The sequence below is a fragment of the Orbicella franksi genome, chromosome 13, assembly GCF_964199315.1.
Source record: "Orbicella franksi chromosome 13, jaOrbFran1.1, whole genome shotgun sequence".
NCBI classification, from domain to species: Eukaryota; Metazoa; Cnidaria; class Anthozoa; order Scleractinia; family Merulinidae; genus Orbicella; species Orbicella franksi.
Genome location: NC_138157.1, coordinates 8,771,160 through 8,788,250, shown reverse-complemented (window position 1 = coordinate 8,788,250; position 17,091 = coordinate 8,771,160). Strand labels below are relative to the sequence as shown.

The 17,091-nt window shown below is 39.0% G+C and overlaps 1 protein-coding gene across 2 annotated transcripts; it reads right to left on the bottom strand.

The window, feature by feature from the left end:
• Nucleotides 1-981: 981 nt before the first annotated feature.
• On the bottom strand, nucleotides 982-15,115 carry LOC145464880 (sodium-dependent neutral amino acid transporter B(0)AT3-like). 2 transcript variants are annotated; one of them, XM_081448680.1, is made up of 10 exons: nucleotides 14,675-15,115; nucleotides 14,263-14,534; nucleotides 9,984-10,468; nucleotides 9,536-9,646; nucleotides 5,505-5,713; nucleotides 3,902-4,088; nucleotides 3,201-3,402; nucleotides 2,256-2,415; nucleotides 1,510-1,672; nucleotides 982-1,183 (listed from the first exon to the last, which is right to left on the bottom strand). In XM_081448680.1, the coding sequence occupies exons 2-10, from the start codon at nucleotides 14,495-14,497 to the stop codon at nucleotides 983-985; spliced, it is 1,953 nt and encodes a 650-aa protein (XP_081304806.1). In that variant the 5' UTR covers nucleotides 14,498-14,534; nucleotides 14,675-15,115; the 3' UTR covers nucleotide 982. The 2 variants fall into 2 exon arrangements, with proteins under 2 accessions (XP_081304806.1, XP_081304805.1); XM_081448679.1 differs by having other exon boundaries at nucleotides 14,679-15,115.
• Nucleotides 15,116-17,091: the final 1,976 nt, after the last annotated feature.

The following is a 17,091-nucleotide window of genomic DNA, read 5'->3' as shown; positions in this document are numbered from 1 at the left end:
TGATGCCATGGGACTTTTATAACTAGTACGAGAATTGATGAAACTCTAAGAAACCGAAAGAGTCCAGGCCGATGATAATAAGGCGATAGAGTGTCGTCAAAGTATTAATTTAGAATACTGTATGCAAGATTGGCTACTGAAAATATCACTAAGAATTTTCATTTGATTCCAAGTGACACTTGCCGTTTACCGAACTATCAATTTACGAGGAAAAGTGTTATGCTGATTGGTTGAGTCAATCTTTGTGAATACTAAGTTCTAGCTTTATGTACACAACAAACGTCATCTATGCTACCTAAATCAATGATAACTTAACTAATTAATCTGTAATTAATGTCATTAATCATACAAAAATAACTGGGCTTTTTCTATCGCAATGAAGACTTCATTTAGTGAACAAACAATAAGAAAATAAAAAAGCCTTTTTATTCCAAAAAGGTTTTTAAAAGCCTTCTTGCAAAATAACCTTATCTTAAACTCTTTTTACTTTTAATAGTTTATTACTATCACTTGTTAGATAATTAGAGCGGTTTTCAATTGATTGTCGTAAAACAAAAACCTTAGTAATTACTCTAGCCAATCACAAAGTACACCGTGCAGAAAATTCAGAGAACCAATCAAAACTCGAAGCAAATGCATGCAGTAGACACGAAGCGCGGGAAACCGGCCGTGTGCGAGCGAATCTCGATTGCTTTTGGTTTGTCTTCTGATTGGATGAGAAAGTGGCGCGAGTTTTTTAAGCCAATCACTCAATGTAGTAAAGCAAAACCAGAACAAATGCAAATTGCTTTCGATACTCAAGTGAAAACCGTCCTAACCTGACTTCAAAGTACTTTTAAATATTACTGTTATAGAGTTGAGACTGAACTGTTAACAAGACGTAACATCTTCATACCATTTATCCTCTTAAAATGTATGCTTAAATCATGAGATACTCATTTTACTGTAAGATCTGAGCAAAATACATAATGTCTCTGTCACGTTAAACGTTGGTGTCCTCAATCTCTTTCACATGGGGGCCTACTTCAGCTTCTTTCAGGGGAACAGGGTCCAACCGCTGGTATTTAATCAGACCAAAGTACCGAGCAATGGCGACGCCAGGGATGAACACGACTGACATCAGAACAAGGACGACAACGATAAAAACTGCCCAGTCGGGGTAAGGGACTTTCTCGTACGTGGCCTGGAGAAGAAACACAGAAACAACAAGATGACACCCAATCGTAAATTACATTCAAACTAAATAAAATGGTAAAAAAGTTTACGAAGTCATCATGAAGTTATATCGTCTCTAATTACCAAATTAAAGAAATAGACGCTTTATTAGAGCGATTTTTATTGAGGGTCGTAAACCAAAACCACACCAGTTGTCGTGGTAAAACCAAAACCTTAATGTAATTGCCTGATTAATTTCGACACTCAGTTGAAAACTGCTCTGTATCATATAAACATTTACGAAGTATTAAGTATCTTGAAAGTATAAAAAAAGAGAAAGCTGTGACGTTATACCTTGCCCTCGTTCCAGGCGTAGTAAGAAGCTTTCCCTTGTGACATGAGGATGATACTGGCGATCAGGATTGCCAACATCGCAGCTGGTGTGATGAACATCCAGCAGATTTTCCAAAAGAGATTTGGTCGGCTGCCAGTCATGTACTCTATGTCATCAGAAAACCTGTGGACGTAAAAATGTAAGGTCATGTAAAGATCGATTTACGAATAACTTGCCTGGGGAGACATGTTTGGGATGGGCGTAGTTTTGCACAGAACTTCAATTATAATTTTATTATGACCCAAGCATTTAAATGGCCACCTGAAAAGAGTTGATTCCGGAGAAATCCTTTTTCAGTATTTGATTTGATAGAACGTTCATGGTTGTGTTGGGCTGGAAAATGTATTTTTTTCCCAGCAAGATGCGGTGAAATCGTACTGAAATCATGCAGTGAAACCTTGACAATGATCAGAAGCAATCAAAGATATCAAGTACTGCTATGTCACTACTTCAAATTTTACAACATCTGCCGAGTAGATGCTGGCTTACCTAGACTGCCATAAATGTTTCTCAATTTGTTTTCATTTCAGAGTAGTGTATTCTTACTAGTGAAGTACTGTAACAAATAAAGTGTGAGGACGGTCTAGTTGAGCGCCGTTTTGTTCATGAAATCTCAATATTTTCGCTGTCTAAGCCTTCTGAGACATGAACCTGTTTTTTACTCTTTTTAAACAGTCATCACTAATGTGACGTTAATCAAGCCTACCTTTTGATGCCGTAGAAATAGCAAACACCAACACATTCGCATATTGCAATGAGCAGGAGAGGAAGGTTGCCTGCAAAGCTGTCAAACATCTGAAGGACATATTCACCAGAATATGTCACCATGGGAAGGCCAATGCAAAGCCCGGTAATGCACAAAAGCCCTGAAAAAATGTTTGCAATTTCCGTAAGATTATTTCACGAATAAGTGCGCATTGCGGTTCAATACTGATTCTGCTGATTGTACGTTTAGTCAGGATGATCGACGTTCGATCGTATAAGTCGCTTTTCATGCTACATTTATGTCACATATCATCTAGCTGGCTATACCATTCCGGGCCTATACAGTGTATGATAGATTTAATGGATCAACAGATGGATTCGACTAACGTGTTTGCATCCATGTTACCACCCAATTCAGATCATCAGATGATTCATTTGGGAGGCTACAACTGTTCTGTTTGCACACACTCCCATGCAATCAGTTGCATGTGGCAAATTACACACTGTAACCTCCCAAATGAATCATCATGTGGTCTGAATTGGGTAGAAACAAGGATGTAAACACGTTAGTCTAATCCGTCTATTCAGCAGAACTCAGTGTGTCGGGCTCGCAGGATCTTGAATTGTACCAGACGTATATCCAGTTCTCTTGTCCAATCGAGTCAATCGAAATCAGCGAGGGAAGGTTGGTGTTCAGAGCTGGTACCACACCATCTAAGACGTTACCGTTGCGTTTCATTATTGCCAATATCGTAGTTGATTTTTGCCTTACAGTCAAGATTTACGAGAAGGATTAATTGTCGCTAGGCCAGCCATTCCATATTAACAAGAATCGCGCCTCCCTTTTTTTTCAATTTTTGCAAAATACATCGTGATACTAAATAAGGCTTTTTACGTTTTCACATGTTTTCTACAAAAAAGGACTCTGGCCTCATACAATGCTCACCAGATAAAATTTCCCTTCGAAGCTTTCCGAAACCTCTGACATCTTGCAAGGCTGTTGTTACACTCTCTAGAGCTCCAAACAAGCTGTCAAGGCCGAGGGTCAAAAGCATCAGGAAGAACATGATGGACCAGAAGGTTGCACCAGGCATTTGATTGATGGCGTCAGTAAATGCAATGAACACCAGTCCTGGACCACTTGCTGCCTGTTGGATAAACGTTCCTGGTTACATCATAATATTTGTTACCGTTTTACTACAACTTTCTGATGCTTACGTTTCCAAACGCACTTGACAGTGCCCACGAAAAAAACCTGAACATTTGGCTGTGTGAAAATGATGAATTAAAATTTACTTGTTTGGAAACTATAAAACACAACGCCCCAAAACAACGACTACTTCATTGGAAGCGTTTTAAGAAGGTTGATTACTTAGGAGGATGCTTGCCTCGGAAATATCAACTTAGTACAGCTCTCCAATGACTTTCTCTTGCTGGATACAATCCAACCGCTCCAGACACTATGAAAACAATTATATAGAACTGTTGTGTGCTGCCTTACTTTATTTTTAGCTTCTCAGTTTTGATGTTGTGATTTCCTTAACTAACGTATTCTGTCTTGCATGCAATTTGCGGCCAAATGCTGACAATCATGGATAAAGCACAAAAACCGAAGAGCATGCTAAAACTATCTAAATCTACACGTACATCTGTGAGGAAAGTCTCCAGGTCACATTTTTGAAGTTCACTTGTGACATTGGTTGTGGTGTTGCCTTTAAGCCATTCGACATGCTGTGTGGACAACCCTGTTGTGTTCAGCGTGTGAAGGGTTGTGTTGAGGCTTTCCAAGATTCTCGCATTACTTGCTTCACAGTCGTCCAACATGTATGTTGCTCTGTAAAAACGTAAACTCATCTTACAATACGCTTTAATAACAAGTGCTTTTTCAACCTTATCTCAGTTAAATGACTTTTCTGCAACTTCAAAGACGACTTGTGAGCCTAGCAAGTGTGGTACATGGCCGCTGTATGATTGCATATATTGGTCAACTTCCCTGAATGTTTGGCACAAAAGAAGGTCATAAAAAAAGGGGGAAGGTATAAATCCTATCCCCAGCCCACATTTCGGCCAAATTCCATATTCCAGCTAGCCTATATTTTGCCCAAATCCCAGTTCTAATCCGTACCCCATTCCCATCTTTAGGTTTGTGATTCCTAGTCCAGTGACCCAAATTCTATTTTCCAAGTGAAAAGATATGAGGTAAATCCCTGTTTCCATTTTGCCTCTTCAGTTCCCTCATAAACTAACTGCTCATGGAATAGAAACTGTACTCCAACCCAATATGTATTTTAATTAACCATTCCCGTTTAGATGCTGAACCTCTGTTAATTCTACAAAGGTAATATTCTGTTAGGCACATTGCGCAATGGGTTAGAACGCCAATCACGAGATGGAGCTCAAGATATCTTGAACTTGTTTTGGCAATTTAGACCTATTCCCATCAAATATGTAACATCCTTCGTTTCTGTTGATGCGTTTTACGAAATAACGCTTGGTTATCTGCACCGTGCACGGATATTATCTATAGTGTTGAAGACTTGTTAGACGGAGGTATCTTTTTACAGAGGAAATATTGCAGAAGTTGACGATAGGCTTCTCAACGGCAGAAAATAGTTCACTAATTAAAACCCCTTGTATATTGATGTTATCTCGTATTTGGTTGTATTTTGCTTCCAAGGACCAAGACTGCAGAGCTGGCTGCGAATTCAAACTAATTGTGGCTGTGTGTCATTTTCAGTTTTCAACTGAAAAGTATGTTTCCCAATAAACTCGCTAAACAAGGCTAGCTTGTTTTCATTAACAAAGTTTGATCTCTGGAAGTGATAAACGTGCTTGAACAAATCTAGTTAAGGACGCACGCTGAAGGTCGCTAAACCACGAAGGAAACGTTCTGGAACTTCTTGAGAGGGCGCTGGATGCCAAGCTGGGGCGTCTACTGACACCGTAGTTTTCAACGTTGTCATGAAAAGAAGGTATTTTTTCATTAGGATCAAAATTGCTTTGAACAGTTTTTTCCTCTTTGACAATTAGGTTCTGAACAGATAAGAACTGTCCCTAACTAAAATGTATTAAGTTTTTCTTGTCTACAGGACGTTTAGGGTTTTGGTTGCATTCTTCCTTACGTGTTGGTAGAAGGAGTTATACGGTACAATACAAACGCTCATTTTAGCCTAGAATAGAGATTTGTTTCTTGTAAACTGATTGGATTGATATTGTTAGGCGTCTGATGAAACAGTGATCGTGTTCTTACCTGAATCCTAAAATGGAGAAAACAACAATCCCAGCGAACAAGGAAGTCATGCAGTTAGCGGCAGAAATTGTAATGGCGTCACGCAGCGTGTTTTCGTGAATGGAATTGTAACTGGCGTAGGCAACCATAGTGCCAAAAGCCAGACCCAAAGAGAAGAAGATTTGTGTAGCTGCGTCTAGCCATACAAGTGGGTCCAGAAGTCGTTCCCACTGTTGATGAAAACAGACATCAGTGTTTCGAGAACTCCTGATTCCTGCTTTGATTGACACATTTCATCTGGGCTCGAGGCGCAGAGATCAGTATCAAGCAGGTTTTAGAATTCGTGTGATTTTCTTTTAACTACGAGTTTAACGTTAGTATTTCATGATCAACGACAACAGTATATTATGCTGGAGGTTATCATTTCATTTGAGTAGTCTTTAACTAACGGCCATTAGGTTAACTCATCAAGTTTAGTTAATAGTGGTTAAATATGTTAAATTTGCTGCTATCATGCATTAGGTTACAGTGTTTCGAGAACAGCTGTCTTAGTGAATGGAAACTCCTGCTGAGTACAGGACACAGCAGTGAGCCCAAACATATTTTATATTCTAAATGCTTGGCCTTGATAGGTGGTAGAACAAAGGCTAGTAGATTTGTCTGTTGCACCAGTGTTTTGAGAACTACTGGGTTTTTGATTGACAGCTGTCGCTATGCACATGGCGCAGCGTTCAGCATTCAAATACATTTTATCCATCAGTATTTTTATGGTAACATACCAGTGTTTTGAGAACTACTGGATATATTCGATTGAGAGCTGTCACTGGGCACTTGGCGCAGCAATCAGTATTCAATCATTTAATTTCAGTTTCTGATTATAGCAAACCAGTGTTTTGAGAACTACTGGGCATTTGATTGATAGCTGTCACTAGGCACAAGACGCAGCAATCAGCATTCAGTAATATCAAATTATTTCAGTTCTCATTATAGGTGACCAGTGTTTTGAGAACTACTGGGTATTTGATTGACAGCTGTCACTGGGCACTAGGCGCAGTAATCAGAATTCAGTTTTATCAAATTATTTTCTGATTATAGGAGACCAGTGTTTTGAGAACTACTGGGCATTTGATTGATAGCTGTCACTGGGCACAAGGCAAAGCGATCAGCATTTATGGCGTTTTATCATAGTGCAAGTGAAACATAGATTAAAGAGAACCAGTGTTTTGAGAACTACTGTGTCTTCAAATGATTGTGTTTGCTGGACACAAGGTTCAGCAAACAACTTAAAAGATGTTTTTATATTACATATCGCGTGCATTCGTTTTGTTTAAAATCAGCGTTTTGAGAACAACTGTGTTGGAAAATTTCGGCATTCGTCACTGGGCACGAAGCGCAGCAAACGTTTTGCTTCATTTTATTTTTAATGATGTATTATTATATAAGTTTAATTATCAGTGCTTCGTGAACAAAGTGTATGTTGTTGTTGCATCAGCCGCAATGATTTTCTTGTTTAAAATGAAAACCAACGTTTCGAGAACGCTGCACTTTTATCAGAAACTGGTACTGAGCTCCGTTGGCACAGCAACCAGTTCGTGTCTCTTGGGAAAGAATAAACGTTTTTGTTTAATACAGACTACCGATTTAGTTATTTAGATGCGTGCAGTTACTGTATTTGAGACATTTGTTCAAGTCATGCCCACCTCGATTTGAAATCTCGGAGGCTATCTTCACTTTGTCTCCATTCATTTCCATCTTGTGTCTCTACATTTGAAGCATGAAAGTGAATTAGTGTCTTTTCAGTGTCATTTTAGTGCATTAATGCATTGGAATTGCATATGTTTAGCTGGTCGAGCAGTTTGCAAGGCACGTTTTAGTTTTCGTGCAGTTCTCCCAGTGATGGTGGGTGTCTAGGTACATATTGTCTGTTTGGCTCGTGTTCCAACTTCTCCTGGCCACGCCTCGCATATCTTGTATTGCTCATAGAGTTGTCTCGAACGATTGTTGCAGTAAACCTTATAATTTCTTCAGCCGTAAAAAAAAAAATTAAAAAAAAAATTGCTGGGCCTTAAGGCGTTGGAGTTGCAGAATTCAGAAGCTGACCTTGGAGTGAACGATGTAATTCTTAGTCTCCGCATTGGAATTGCGAGAACCTAAAGGCTGCACCGAGATGGCGTCTGCCGCTCTTGACAACATCTTTGTCGCGCCTTTTTAAACTGTAAAGTCTGATATTTATTACCCTTTTTCTGTCTGAAAACTGCATTGGAATTGCAGAAAGCTGAATTTTACGGCACTTTCAGAGCATGATATGGTTTCCCTAATAGATTATAAATGGAATCGGATTGTTTCCTTTTCCAGGGCTACAATTACCAAGCAATCCGACAAAAATGAAATGTTTTCTCAACGCCTGCAGTCTTTAGACTGCATTTGAATTGCAGAAGTGTCCAGACACCTAAACGTAGATTATGGGGTAGTCTGTTGTGAAATGATTGCCCTTTTTGCTAATAATGCCAGGCGGAGCAACAAATTTGTCAATGAGTGCCAGGGGGTCCATGGAAAGAAGACTGCATTTGAATTGCAGGAAACTAAACTTTTAGTCTTTTAGTCTTGGAAGTGTCTCGTGGTTGAGAAGTTCCTTAAACTTGTGCTGCATTTGAATTGCAGAGTCGGGTTACGTAAAGTTAGTCTGCTGTCACCAAAGTGGCACCTTCCTGCATTAGAATTGCAGACGCCACATGAGTCATACTTACGCTGTCCATAATTCGCCACTTCAGAAACGAGAAAAGTCTAGAGCGAGTCTCATCTAGGAGTCCCTTGTGAGAATATTACTGGAGAAAGGAAAAAGATGAGAATTCATACTGTCCCCAGTAGCGGTCCCACAAGACACTGCAAGATCAGTCTAGCTCCAGATTTCTTCGCGTTTCTACTGTGGTATTTCCTGGAGTACATCATGGAGATCACGGAGATAATTAAACTGCATTGGAATTGCAGAAGTCCTTTGCTGCAGTTAGACGTTAGTAGTCATCTTATGACAAGGGTTAACCGTTAGATCATCAGTCTGTAGACCATTCTCTATTGATAATCTTACTCTGTCTGTCTATTCTTTAAAACTATCACAACAAACCCTTTCACAGGAAACCATTCGGTTGTCATTGTAATCAGCGAGTCCAATGCAAGCTAAGATCTGACCTCGCAGCGCGGAAATGTTACAGAAAAGTCGATTGATGGTCACTTAACAAACGAACGTTATACCAAAAGACCGATCTCGCTGTAACATTGAAAATTATTGCAAGATGATCAGCGAACTCTGTATTCGTTTTGAACTATGGGTCTAGAGTTTTGTCCAATATCATGATCTGAAAGTTTTAATACCATGAAAGGGCTTGTTGTGGGCCTAAAAGGAACCAAGTATTTAAATAACTATCTTTCTGACAGTTGCGTCTTTCTAAACTAATCATTGAAGCAATTAATTGTGGTGTGTTACAAGATGTTGAAGAAGGTGAGTGGACATGGATTGCCCATAATTTGGCCTTGTCAGGTTGCTCTCCAGGGTTCATCTTGAATGTTCTTGCATGTTTCGGGCTCAGTGGTTAGGATAGAGCCTACTTTAGCTGAACCTCTACTTGTTCGTATTATATAGAGCTGCGCTTTTGAACAGCTCATGTTACCCCCCCCCCCCCAACCCGCATCGCATTGGCTTGTGTCAGCCTCGGATGCTCAGATTATTATCGTTAGTAAATATCTTCCTTTATCTAATATTTGACCAACAAAGTCCTTCAACTTCCTGGAAAAAAATTCTGATCCAATTCTCTTATGAAAGAACTGCAGTCGGTCTTTCTTCTAGCTCCATGATTTAAAATCAATTAATCTTGTCACGGAGTGTAAGGCCTCGAACTGCCTTTCTTCGTTGTTAAAAAAGACTTTTTGACACAGACCAACACGACCTTCTAGAGAGGAAATTGGACTTTAAGTTCTATCGTTTCTACCTGCCTCACCAAATTAACGTCACACATCCAAATTTGGGCACTACAGGCAGATGTATAAGGACGTCATACCTTTGGAGTAAACAGGTAAATAATTCCTGTCTCAAAGCCCTTCAAAAGAAGACCCCGGATGAAGAATGCAAGCAGAACCACGTAAGGAAATGTCGCCGTAAAGTAGACTACCTGTGAAGAAATGACAGAGCTTGCTGCTGAATGACACACTAGAGGATTATTATTTCTTCAAGATCCTTTCTACACTAAAAGTTGTTGTCGTTCAGATTTATACACGGTTCACGTGGGTAAGATCAGCCAAAATTTTTGTTGCAGGCAATTGCTTCACGATAGCTGCTAGTTAGTAATTATAGTACAAAGGTGCGCACACTCTTTCCCGTTAAGTTACTATAAGTTGGAAGGTTACCCATGCAATACGTATCTGTCTACTGGAGGCTGCACTCGTTATCCTCCTCGATCCTCTCTAAACAGATAAAAATAGCAAATCCTAAATTGGTTTCAAACTTACTTTGCCAGATGACTGAATGCTTTTGATGATACAAAGGTACGCCAGCAGCCAGGCGACCACCAAGGCCACAGCCAACTTCCAGTTTATCACAGCACTCTCCTCTATCCTGTTAGCGTGCATCAACGTCTCGCGATGGTAATAGTAGGCAGTTGGGCTACTCCCGGAGCATTCTTTGGGTGTTGTCAGCTCAGTGGCGTTCAGCTCACTGTTGTAACGCGACACCTTTGGACACTCTGCCCAAGGAAGAGGAGACTGGAACGAGTTGAAGAAGTAGAACAACACCCAGGAAATGACCACGTTGTAGTAGCTACCAACAAGAATGCAAACCACTGTCGTTGCAATGCCCACCCCTCCCAGGTAAGGACATACTGTGCTCCAGACGTTAATAGATCCCTGGCGAAGTCGCTGGCCAATGCTGAGTTCCAGGTAGAAGATGGGGATTCCTTCGAAGATGAGCATCACTAAGTATGGTATCAAAAAAGCGCCTACAAGAGAGAACAGCGAGAAATATTACACTAGAGGCCCTATTAGGGGGGTCTGAGTATCTCATATCCCGCTAAATTTGGGCCTAAATATTCCGTTAATTCCATTTTCAAACATCATCAATTTCCGTTCTCGATATCCCGGGATATCTGTTATAAACATCCCATGTCGTATTTATCATTCCGTGTAAAGAGGATTCTGGTTCTAGTTGCGGGGGGAACTCTTTGGAAACAACAGTGTCGAAATATGCAAAACTTGTTATTCATTACGCTTTTTTGAAAACAACAACAACAACCGCAAAAACAGCAACAACAACAAGAGAAATGTGTTTTGCAGTAACATGCTTTTTCATTACAGTGTTCTGCTTTTCACCTAGAAGCTCGCTTTCCGTGTTACATGTCCATACCTTTTAAATTCAAAGTTGGTTTTCAGTTCGCAGCGGTTAGGTATGCAAAACGTGCAATTTAGTACTTAACACGACAACAACAACAACAACAACAACAACAACAACGACAACGACAACGACAACGACAACAACGAAAAAGTGCTTTGCGGTAACACGTGTTTTCCATTGCAATATTTCTGCTCTCTGACTTCTTTCCAGCTGGTTCTGAGTTCTTAGCGGTGAAATATGCAAAACTTGCAGTTCATTTGTTATTTGTTTTCAAAAAAAGAAAAAAAAAAAACAACAGCAACAACAGCAACAACAACAACCACAACATCAACAAAAGTTTTTTACAGTAACATCGCTTTCCATGTTACATGCCATTCTTTTTAACTTCATAGTGGGTTCTCATGAATGCAAGCTTGTCTCTTGAAATTTTCGCTTTCATTCCGATCGCTAAATGCGTTTTTAGCACGTTCAAATACAGACGTTTCCCTTACAATATAACCAAATTTTCTTTTTTTTAATAAACTCGATACTGTCCTTAAGGGGCTGAAGCATTTCATTTTACATCACAAGGATCATCTTACTAAGCTGCAACACTAAGTCTTGTGTTCCTCGGACAGCGCCCCATTCTACATACATTCATCCAAAATTTTAAAAGTAACCTCAGAATGTTTTTTTTTTAATGATTTTACCGAGCCTGAAAAAGATCTAAATCCGAATGTGAAATTCAAAGGAATTAATGCATTAAAGAGCAAGCATCAATTCTAAATAAAAACTGATGTACTTTTAGGAGTAGAGAAGCTATTTCCGTTGCCAAAGTTCTTTCTATAAAAGGTTCTTGTAATTCTTCAAAATAATGATGACAGTACTTTAAAGCTTCTTAGATCAATTAGAATAATTTAGATAAAGACGCATTTTGTGATCTCTTTTCACTACTAAATTTTGGCGACTTTGGCGACTATCAACACATTTTGTTTCGTACCATTATTTTCTTGTCTCTTTGTGTTTCTTTTTCAACAGAGAGAAGAAAACTTAATAAGAAAAATAAAAAGGAAGAGAAAAGGAAGAAGAAAGACTGAAACAATTTGTTTATAATCACATCTGATAGGCTCGGCTTTTGTTTCAAGAATACCTCAATTTTCGTGAATATCGACGAGAAGAGCAAGCCGGAAGAAAGTGAATATTTAAAAAATAGTCGTGAATATTTTAAAACGTTTAGGCTCTTTCGATCAGTTGTTTTCACCTTCGAAGAGAAAACATTTTGAGTTCTGCAAGCACCCAACTATGTTACTTCCACTCATAACCGGCTGCAGATGAATTTAAATTGATTATCTAAAAAGTTTGTGGTAGTATTTCGAAATTGCTTTTCACCTATTTGGGAGGTTCACGGAGATTTCCGTGGCTAGCTGTGAAAAATTGACATTTAACAATACAGCGGAAACAATTTGAGTACATTTTTCACGCTCTTTGAAAAGTGACATCCTAGTGTGAAATCTTAAATGTGTTATTTAATTGAAAAACGTCATCTCTTGTCATTTGGGTGAAAGTACGGTAAATCTAAAAAGCAAACACCTTGGTGTCATGCAAGGCAATGAATTAATGAATTTTCTTATTTTGCGCCAGTGCTTTCACCATGAAAAAACAAAAAATCCTTGCACGCACACTGTTCCAATTCACGAATGGGGATTTTGCCGAAAACACGGATTTCCTGATACTTTTCCATGTTTGTTGGCACAAATCTGCACTTCACTCAATTTCCCCTCTTCGTACAGATGCTCTTAACCCTTGCCCCTCTTCCATGCTTATCACCGTTTTCTGTTTCAACATCAAACATTCTTCAGTAACTGCTAAGGCGACTATAAATTCCTTTTGACTGTTTTCATAAAACAGGAGAAATTTGTTCACCGATCAACACCACTGACATTTTCTTCTATTTATGTACTTTTTCCACCTAGAAATCCCGCCCACCGGAATTGTCCGATGACCGCCGAGATTTTCATCAATTTTACGCCCATAAGCGAGTTTCATTTTATACAGCTGAATTCAAAAGCGAGAAGCAGTGTAGTGGACTGAGTTTCTTTTCATTTTGTCTTCCGTGATCAAGTCTGACCGGAAAAAATAAAGAAATAAAACCCTGCGACCAAAAAGCAATTATGATGTAGGATCGTATAACATCTCCCTACTGTATTTATGCACTGTAACTGACATCAACGGAAAGGGTCAAACGAAAATTGGGAGATGGTACAAATACCGCTACGGCAAAAACAGGGATAAATTTATTTTTTATGCCAGGATGTGTTTGAGCCGATTCGCGAAATCGCGACAAGCAAACTGTTGTTTCAGTGCATTTTTCTCGTGTTGAAACGATATGAGATAGCGAGTTTTTGATTGCTTCTCGCTTTTCATGTAAACTACCCTTGTAAAATGTTAGCTAAAAGTAAATTTCATAGCTACGTGAAAAACTTTTGTCTCGCTGTGAACACAGAGTTTATAATTGATGTTTTCCGGCTAGTGCTTGATCCTCGAGAGCCCAATTTTTAGAGTATTTGTCGCTAACATTTCTTTTAAGGGGATTAAAAAAAAACCTGTCGATTTATTAAGGAAACGAAGAGCAAGTTCTCTCTCGAAGACCTCGTTGAAAATTTTCTTGTGTCATTTGCGCAAATTTAATTTTGTTCACCGTGTGAACTGTACTCGTCAGGGAAACGAGCCATGTCGATTGGAATTTCATTGTGCTGTTAGATCTAACTGATGTTTGATCTCTAAACTGTGAAAATTCTTTTGTTCAAGAGCTTTAGCTTTGTTCCTACTTTGTTTTACAACTGACGGAAACTGAAAAATGAATCGATTTTTTAATGTGTTTTCCAATTCATTGTCCAATACACCTTGAAACTGCGGAAGGAAGTTCTTAAACTGAAACGAAGATTAATCTTATTACTTCGCAATACTTTTAAATTTATATGTTTTTGCTCTTGAGGACTAAATATCACCAAAATTGCTAAAAATGTTTATTGTTGAAAATCTTTTGTGATACCGACTACTGCTTCGCTCAATATTTGAGTTTTTACAAAATTTTATAACACGCTTTCAAAATTTTACAATCCACATCCAAACTCACTAGTCTATAACTAGCTAATCAGATAATTACTGAGAGGGTCTTAAGCGATAGGGATCAGCATAAAATATACGGAGTATTCTTGTTAAAGCCAGACACGAGAAAACAGGAAGAAGATTTCTGAATTGTTACATGGCTGAGATAATCTCCTGTTGGCTCATTCGCCTTAGTTCACAGAGACGGTGAGAAATTATTATAAACACGAGCAAACCTGGAAAACCGCATTTTTCAATAGTAAATAATAAAGTAGACAAAAGGGAAGAATAATTGAATAATACAATTTTGTCTACCTCCTCCATTCTTCTGGCAAAGCCAAGGGAACCTCCAAACATTTCCTAATCCAACAGCGAAACCGATCGCGGAGAGTAGAAATTGCACTTTATTGTCCCAGCCAAGTCGTACTTTCTCGGCTTCGATAACTTCCACTCGGCCCTTGTGGTCTTCTTCATCTGTAGCTAATATTGCCACTGTTGATACCGTTTTATACGTAGCACCTTTCTCGGTAGCTTTTTCTTTCTCCGTCATCTTTTCGCAAGAACTCAGCACACCTCTGTAAAATTGTCTGGGAATCAAAGCGAAAAATTTCAAGTTAACAGCCGGTTAAGGTTCGAGCCGTTTTGAAACCGGCGTATTTTTGTGTAAATCATTCTAGTCTTTCTTAGTCTCTATACATAGTCTGAAATTGTGGGGATTTTTCAATACCTACTTGGGATTTTGCTCCTAAACTAAGCTTGTCCTCAGGCTAGGAGAACAAATTACAAAATTGCCGGTGTCGCTATGGTTTAGTTTTAAAGCCGACTGTTGCATGTGCTCAGAGCGTGATATGTAAACAGCTGAATGATGAAACACCGAGAAAAAAAATCAACCAATCAGAATTCGTGACAAATTGTTGACATTCAGTAATCATTGTGTCGGTTGTATAGCAGAAATTTGTTTTTAAATTTTCATCCTTTCTAACGTCATAGGAGGTACTTTGCATGAAAAGAGAGATTATTTTAGTGATCTGGGAATCCTTATAAACGATCAAGCTCATCTTTTCAGAAGCAATATCCTCTCATAACCGCACACATCTTGAACGACAACTTGTCTTCTCGTGTCATTCGGGGCTTTCATGTTCTTACTACGAACCAATCATTTCTCTGCCGTTTTAAGTGCTTGTCCGAGGAAACCCATCACATTATTGCATCAGCCGTGTCTAGTATCATGTGGCCTTTTTCTTATGATAATATTCATTCATTATGATAATCGGAAAATACGACTTAAAGTCTTCAGTAATTTTACGTTTATCTCTTCATCGCACTCGAGAAGTTAGACGTTGTAAACTAAAGGAAATAAACCAGTGTTTCTTCTTTAAAGTGGTTTCATACAATATAGAAAAGAAAGCATAATTTACAGAGCTGTTTTGTAGTACGACGCGTGGGTGATCATGCGTGGCAATATTACAGCTGTTTCGCGCCAATTTCGCGCCAGTCTGGCCTGTCAAATCTTATCCATTCTGATTGGCTGTTAAAAATGCACATTTCTTTAATAACCGGAAACGAAACCTGCCAAAAACAGCCAGAACTCAAAGCCAATTTGAAAGGGAAATAGGAAAACTGATAATGGCGTGTACTTTTGAGCGTGTTAAGTCATATGGAGGTCTGCTTCAAGTCAAGTTGAAGAAGGTTTTCGTGGCAATGACTGCGGCGTTTTTAAATCATAATTTCGCCTTTCGGGTAGAACGCGCTAAAGTAACCTGTTGAACCTTGATTCAAAATGAAAGTGATCCCCTTTCAGTCGAATTCATTGATGCAGAAGAAGGAACAACTAAAACGTTTTGACTAGGTATTTCGGTTAGACCAGCCAAACTTATTCAGATAAATTTTGCATCACACTGGTCTGCAAGATCTATTCTTTAATTTTTCTGATCTGCTGATTGGAAATTTAAAAAATCCACTGTTCTATAACCGGAAGCAAAACCTGGCAGAAAGCAAAACAAAACACGTACCAAATTGAAACTAATACGATACAATCCTTTACGAACAATAACTTTCAGTGTGTACATCACTCCCTGTAAGATCTATTCTTTAATTTTTCTGATCTGGTTGCTGACTGGAAATTAAAATACACTGTTCTATGACTGGATGCAAAACTTGGCAGAAAGCGAAACAAAACTGACGCGTTTCAACTTAGAAATAATACCAGCAATCCTCACAGTAGTTTTCAGTGTGTAGATCACTCTCATTGCGCTTCACGTGTGGAAGACGAATGCGCAGAGTTCGGTACTTCATACGTTTCTTCGCGTGGATAAGCTCTCAAGAATCCAACTGAAACTTCCTTAAGAGCGTCTGAGTGGGAGACTAATTCCCACTGAGTCCAATATTTATTACTGTAGCAACCGATACACCGTTTGGAGTAGTATTTTTCGGCTGGACCAATCAACTCGCTACAGATACTATGAGGGCAATTTTCATCAAGTTCTGATTGGTATACATTTAGTCACGGTGTATGTCTTCAATATAGCCTGCATCGCGCAATTTAGTTTTCTCCTTTCCTTATACCCTTTGAACGCCTGCCACACAGGCTACAGTACTTATATATTTCAGGAAGTATTTTCTGTTTCCACCACTTTGAACCAAGGTACGTCCGCGGGAATTTCATCCACGGTTACTTTTTACTCATTTAGTCTAGTAACAAAATATAGTCATTGACGGCGTCTAAAAAGACTAAAAGCCAGATTATCTTTTTTTACAGCGTTATATACTTGTGGTTTACCAGCAGCCAGTAACCAGGGTTTATCACTGCAAATAGTTTAAACCAATGTTTGTACTAATAGGTTTTAAAATTTGGCCCTAAAGACGTACCATTCAGCTTAACACATGACTGAAACAACAAACAAGAACTAGGTGGGTTTGGGGCTGTAACACCTACCGCCCAGTCCCAGGTAGTGCTTGGCGATTACTTCCCTACCCCGGTGAGATTTTGTTACAGTCTGTACTGAGTAAGCTTCTTGATTTATCCTATAAGGTATGACGTAATTTTTTGTTTTTACATTTTCAAGGGATTACCGTGCGATCGCATGGCACACTAACTTTGTCTTGGCTTGAAAGAGAAATTCATGTTCACTTTTGCCAGTTTTG

Bases quoted from the DNA above. Each gene is read 5' to 3' on its own strand.
- LOC145464880 (XM_081448680.1), bottom strand. From the start codon at position 14,497: ATGACGGAGAAAGAAAAAGCTACCGAGAAAGGTGCTACGTATAAAACG. The intron at 10,469-14,262 runs GTAGACAAAATT...TCTCTCTTGTAG, and splicing joins TTGCCAGAAGAATGGAGGAG to GCGCTTTTTTGATACCATAC. The intron at 9,647-9,983 runs GTAAGTTTGAAA...ATTTCTTCACAG, and splicing joins GCATTCAGTCATCTGGCAAA to GTAGTCTACTTTACGGCGAC.